Source organism: Marmota monax, unplaced genomic scaffold (genome assembly GCF_021218885.2).
Source record: "Marmota monax isolate L192 unplaced genomic scaffold, Marmota_monax_Labrador192_F-V1.1 WCK01_AAM20220418_F8-fsc00113, whole genome shotgun sequence".
In the NCBI taxonomy this organism is placed as follows: Eukaryota; Metazoa; Chordata; class Mammalia; order Rodentia; family Sciuridae; genus Marmota; species Marmota monax.
In genome coordinates, this window is record NW_026694479.1 from 135,642 (window position 1) to 142,126 (window position 6,485).

The window sequence follows — 6,485 nt, forward strand, 5'->3', positions numbered from 1 at the left end:
TGTTACAAAAAAAAGAACACTATCAGATACTTTCTATTCCCATGTACCTAAATCTAGTTATTGAAGGCCCCTCTCCTCTCCTTCCCCACCCCATGTAACTCATCCCATTCTATTTCTTCTCAACCAAGATTTATTGTATCAACTATTACATTATTTAACAAGGTCATGCTACTCTTTCCCCACTTGAGCTTCTTTCAGGGCAGGTTCCTGACTTTTGTCTCTTCCCCATAACTGATTTTATGGACTGAATGGTTGTGCAAGGCCCATCCCCCACTACATTCATGTGTTGAAAATCCTAAACCCCTAGGTGATGGTATTAGGAGCTGATGCCTTTGGGAGGTGATTAGATCAAAAGGGTAGAGTCCTCATCAATGGAATTGGTGCCCTTAAACAAGGGAACCCATCAACTCTCTTGCTTTCTTTCCTCCATGAAGATAGCAGAAGTCAAAAGAAGGCCCTCACCAGAACCCAAGCAGACTGATCTTAAGCTTCTGACCTTCAAAATTGTGAGAAATAAGTTTCTGTTTATAAGCCATCCAGTGTGTGGTACTTGGTTATACCAGCTCAAATTGTTTTCAATGAGTACAGTCTACTTGTCATTAAATTTGAGTTACATAATTCTCTAAAGGGATTAAAATGCACTTTCAAACAAAATTCTTAAAACTTTGATACAAAGCTATTTATCAAAATCTCAGAATTCCTAAAGCCTGCATGAAAGTGCATAAAATAAGGTGGTCCTATGGAAGCCAATTTAAACCTACAGCAACTCTTAAAGCAAAGATAAAGATAGTGCATAACATTATCTGTGCTTGTGGAACTCATATAATATATAGTCAGCATAATATCTGACACAGAGAGCCTTGGCCACTGATAAGTGAGTCATACCAGAACATACACATGTATGGTCTTATTTTTGTTAATAAGAGTTCAATAAATTAGAGAACATGCATTAAGTGGTCTTTATTGATGTTTCACATTCAGTTATTCATTATCAGTTCAGTTAATCATACAAGTATGATAAGTTATTTTCTATTTGCTGTGGAAATTTAAATGTAAAATAAATACAAAATACATTTGTGGTTTAATGAACACTTAGTGAAGCATTTTTTTTCCTGAGGTATTCCTTTCAGTCTGGTGTTATCCCAGATCTTTTTATTTCCCCAGAAATAGTCTATTAAACCACATAATGGATCTGTGAAATTGTGAATCAAGTTCACTGGCTCACAGTGAACTTGAATTCTAATTGCATTAGACATATTTTTTGATCTCATCATACAATACCAATACAAAAGCACCACCCATGCCTCTCAATACATTGGACCAGGCACCTTTGAAGAAAGCCTTGCCTCCTTCATCTTTAGCAATCTTCCTCCAGCAGTCAACTGTCCCCGTGTACATAATATCAGCTGTGGAGACAAACAAGGGTAAGGGCTCCATAAGGAAGAGACTTCCTCTGCCAGGATTTTGACATGAAGTATTCCCAGTTTTACAAAACTGAGGTCACCTGAACATGAAGCCCAGCCCTATGGGACATTCTCCTTCCTTATATAACTGCTAGACTGGGTTTCCTATCATTCCTACTCCTCTAACTCTAGGCCATTGAAGAATCAGGAAAATTCACACACTATTGAACAAGAAGGTAGCAGGGTGGAGTGGGAGTATTATGCTGTGTAGTTACCTTTTTATGGAGAGAAAACTGGACCTAATAGATTATACTGCCTAAAATTATACAATTAAAATAAAAAGATATAAATATTAGGTTGAACCATATGAAACTACTATTTTTTTTTTTTTTTAAGAAATGACAATTTCATACACTTTAACCTATAGAAGTGAAAACTTTTTCTATCAAAACAGATTGCTGGGCTGGGGATAATATAGCTCAGTTGGTAGAGTGCCTGCCTCACATGCACAAGTTCCTGGGTTCAATCCCCAGCACCACAAAAACAAACAACAAAAAAGACTGCTTTGCCAGGTGTGGTAGCATGCACACTTGTAATCTCAGCAGCTTGGGAGGATCACAAGTTCAAAAGAAAAAGGCTAACCTCAGCATCTTAGCAAGGCCCTAAGAAATTCAATGAGACCCTGTCTCTAAATAAAATATAAAAGAAAAAAAGGGGTAGGAATTGGTGTTATGGCTCAGTGGTTAAGTGCTCCTGAATTCAATCCCCCACACCAAAAAGAAAAAAAAAAAAAAAAAGAAAGCAAGATTGTTTCAGACCACCTCTCCTTCAGTTAAAATGTTATCTCTCCCACTAATACTTGAAATAATAACTTCCAGGTATGGTGGACCATGCCTGTGATCCCAGCAACAAGAAAGACTAAGGCATTAAGATCACAAGTTTAAGGTCCATCTGGGCAACTTACCAAGACCCTGTTCTCAAAATATACAAAGGGTTGGGGATGTAGATCAGTGGTAGAGTACCTCTGGGTTCCACCCCCAGTATCCATTCCTCAACTCCCCACACAAAACTAAATAAGGAAACCATCTCCTTTTCAATAAACTAACCAATTACTTCTTTTTCCTTGTTTCTGCAACAAGCTCTAAGGAAGGAGGGCATAAGGTCTCTTTAATAATGCTAGAGACCTGGTTAAGTTCTCTGAGTATCTCATTTTTATGTTCTTATCATCTCTTTAATAAAAAGAAAAAATTCTTTTCCCTAAAGGAGTAGTTGAGAATGTTAGGAGGAATTAATTATAGTTTTTCTTCCCTAAGTCCTTATCAAATAATTTTACCATTTAATTTATAATAATGAGAATTAAAGGAAGCATCAAAGAGTGTCCTCCACAGGTAAAAAGCAAGGAAGATTCAGGTCAGTAGCGCTCATACTTACCCCCTTTCCGGCCAGACTGCATCATCATCCTACGACGAACAGTGTCAAAGGGGTAGGACACCAGCCCGGCGACGGCTGTCACAGTCTGGGCAATCATCCAGCTCACAATAATGTGCACGTTCTTAGGATCAGGCAACATCCCTATGGGCAGAGTCAAGAAGCCAAATCACCATGAATGGATTCCTCTCTGCAATTCGGCAAAACACCAGTTGTAGGGGAAGACAGGCTATTGCACCCCCAACTCCAGGAGTTCTGGAAGAACCTGCCCTTTGTGAAGATATCTCACATACAATGGGGAAGCCAACAGAAGTTGACTGTTGCACTTTATAGATCCTGGGAAGCTAGAGTTCTTCATGATGAAGTTAAAAGTTCTGCATGTTGAGGTTAAACTGGGTAACTGATACAACTGTGTCAGAAGGGAGTTAGGCAACTTGGCTAAGTCTCTGAATAACTCAAGCCCAGAGTTTATTCCAGTAGAGGATATAGAGAATCCTTTAGCTATTAATTCATCCAAACCACAAAATCTCCCCATGCAGAAGCACCAGTTTAACTCAGACACTAGAAAAGAACAGGATCCATACATATAAAGCCCTTTGTGAGTTATAGGTCCCCAAGTTTCCTTTCCGCACACCCTCCTTCCCTGATACCCTTCTCTCACCCTTGGCAGTATCATAGACTCCGAAGTAGGCAGCTCTGTAGATAATGATGCCCTGGACAGAGACATTGAAGCCTTGATAGAGACCCTTCAGGCCATCAGATTTGAAGATCTTGGTAAGGCAGTTGCCCAGGCCACTGAACTCACGCTGGTCGGCACCCTTGCCAACATCAGCAGCCAACCTGGTCCTAGCAAAGTCCAGCGGGTAGACAAAGCAGAGGGAGGTGGCCCCAGCTGCCCCACCAGAAGCCAGGTTACCAGCAAAATAGCGCCAGAACTGCTTATGCCGATCGACACCCCCCAGGAAGATCTGCTTGTACTTGTCCTTGAACGCGAAGTTGAGGGCTTGGGTGGGGAAGTAACGGATGACATTGGCCAGGTTACCCCTCCAGAATGAGAGAAAGCCCTGCTCCTTGGGGATTCTCACCACGCAATCAATGATCCCTTTGTACTGTTTCTCAGCACTGATCTGTTTGCTGGCATGCTGGACCTGGGGGGAGGATGGGGGTGGGTGACAGAGGACAGGCAAGATAGAGGGAAGGGAAGGACAGAAGAAAAAGACAGTTTTGCACTTTCTTGACAACCCCCTCCTTTTTTTCCCATTCCTTCCCCCCTCAAGAGGCATGCATGAGAGAATTCCAATTTCCTTTTGAAAAAATATCAGGAAATCAAATATGAGGGAAACATTGATGAATATGTTAGTTACTTGGATAAGAAGCCAAGGGAAAAAAAATTCAATTTTGCTTCACTTATTCAGAACATTTGAGGGAAAAGTTCACTCCCAAACTAAAAAGGTGATTTAATTGTGCAAAGATAGTTATTTATTTATTACATTTTCCCTCTGGGTTTATTGGGAAATAGAAATGAATAAAGATCCCTGCCCACAAAGGGCTCCAGACTTAATGGACACAGTGAGCAGAAGGTGACAATTTTTCAATGCCACACACTGGTCTCCCTGGAGACAAGGATCTGAGTAGTACTCTCACAGGAAGGAGAATAAACCCTCTAGGAAATAGAGGCTGAAAATTTTCAAGCAGATTATACAAGTAATCAATTATTAGGGGGTTTGTTGCTGTGGCACGTAATTTGTCGGGGTTTTTGTTGTTGCTTATTTTGATTCCCAGATTGGACTATTCCCCACTGAGAAGCCCTTGCCTTTTGGGCAGATGGAGAAAAACAGGTTAGATGGTCCGATGACTATAAGCCATTCAATAACCAGGTAGGGGAGATAAAAATTCGGGGATAAAGTGCTCTGAATTTATTCTGAAAATCATTCCTTAATCTCTAAAAACCTGTTTTTCTTCGTCTATAAAATGGGGGGGGGGATAATTTTTATCTTACAAAGATTGAAGATGAATGAAATAATATGTCGATAGCACAGTGCGTGAGACATTAAGTTCTTGAGTAATCATGAATAATTCGATGTGGACGCAGATAAAAAGGTTCAAGGGATGTTGAAAATCAAAAGGTAAGGCTGGTCTGAGAGACCTTGAGTGGAGTGTCTCTGCTGCCCCAGGCGCAGAATCTGGCTCGCTGCAAACCGACTCCGGGTGGGTTTCCATATATAGACACCCGAACCTTGGGCGCCACCCGACACCAGGAATCTGCTACTGACGCCGGACCTGTCTCTACGCAGAGGGCACCTTCCTCTTCGCAGAGGCCGGGCCCGTGGCCTAGCACTGATTTTCTGCGGTGCTCGCGTCCCCGCGTCCCCACGTCGCAGCGGCTCGCGCCGCATCCCGTCACCCAGCCCGGCCCGCCCCTAGTTCGCTGCACCCGCGCCCGCGCCAGCTCGCCGTCCTTACCTGCAGTAGCAGTTTGACCCTCTCGATGGGGGCCACCGCGGTCTTGGAGACGGCAGCGGCGACGCCACCTGCCAGGAAGTCTTTTAGGAAGCTCAGTGCCTGATCACTCATGATGACAGTCGGGCGCACCCAATCTGCAAGGAGTCGCGCTAGCGCTCGCGCTCTCGCTTACTCCCGCGCCAGGCACCGCCACCCCGTCTCCGTCCCTGCGCGATGCGAAGGGGCCGGTCGCTTTGCCCGCAGCCCTGCTTATATCCCCCAACCGGGCTCTCGCGAGAAGAGGAGGGCCCTGGACCAGCGCGCGCATTGCGCATTGGCTGAGCAGGTGCTTGGACACCCCCCTACTTGTCCCCCTCCTATGCAGAGGGCATTGGGGGCGAAGGCGCTTCCGGGAGGCAGGATTGGGCCGGGGGCTGTACCTTCAGGTTGGGACATTTAAAGGGCAAATTCATGTTATCTGTCCCAGCTAGCAACGGGAACACCATGTCACTGCAGCATGTGGGCAGCTATATTTATAGCACAAGAGGGCTTAGCCTGGGGCCGACCTGGGTTCAGACAAGGGACCCGCAGCCTCCAGCAGGGCTTTCTTTAACCTCGGGGCTCCATGGGACGCGCTGCGGGCCAAGAGATTTCAACTTATTTTCTGCTTTGCAAAGGCCGCCCTCACCAGAGTCAATGCCTGGATTTGGGCCTCATCAGAGCTGTGCGCTCTGGCAAATAAATTACAATCTTCCCAAATAAATACTAAGTCACTTGATGCCGTGATTGCTTCATATAATCTGGCAATCTGCTGTGTCTGAGTTCTTTTCATTCAGTCGTTCAATCATTCATTCTGTGACCAAATATTTAAGTGCCTTGCATTCAGCCCGGTAGGAAAGACAGGATGCCAGGGCGACTCTGTGAATGCTTGTTTTAGCAAAGTGTGTGTGTGTGTGTGAGAGAGAGAGAGAGAGTGGGGGGGGGGGGGAGAGACTGACTCTGCGTTTGTAAGTCCATAAAGGGTTTATTGTGTACATCAGTTCTCAATGGAATCTCAGCCCATATTCTGAGCAGGATATTCTCAATTAGCTGGCGCCTTCTTGAGGGTCAGAACTGTCAATCTTTTAAGAGCAGGTAGAATCCTTGGCTGTATTAACCTCCTTGTATAAAGTAGCCATGGTTGAAGAGACCTATCTAGTTCCAGAAAATGGT

The 6,485-nt window shown here is 44.2% G+C and overlaps 1 protein-coding gene across 1 annotated transcript; it reads right to left on the reverse strand.

The window, feature by feature from the left end:
- Positions 1 to 945: 945 nt before the first annotated feature.
- On the reverse strand, positions 946 to 5,525 carry Slc25a4 (solute carrier family 25 member 4). Its single transcript, XM_046419095.2, has 4 exons — positions 5,295 to 5,525; positions 3,493 to 3,979; positions 2,835 to 2,975; positions 946 to 1,406 (listed from the first exon to the last, which is right to left on the reverse strand). Exons 1-4 carry the CDS (start codon positions 5,403 to 5,405, stop codon positions 1,249 to 1,251), a joined length of 897 nt encoding a protein of 298 aa, XP_046275051.1. The 5' UTR covers positions 5,406 to 5,525; the 3' UTR covers positions 946 to 1,248.
- Between the last annotated feature and the right edge of the window lie 960 nt (positions 5,526 to 6,485).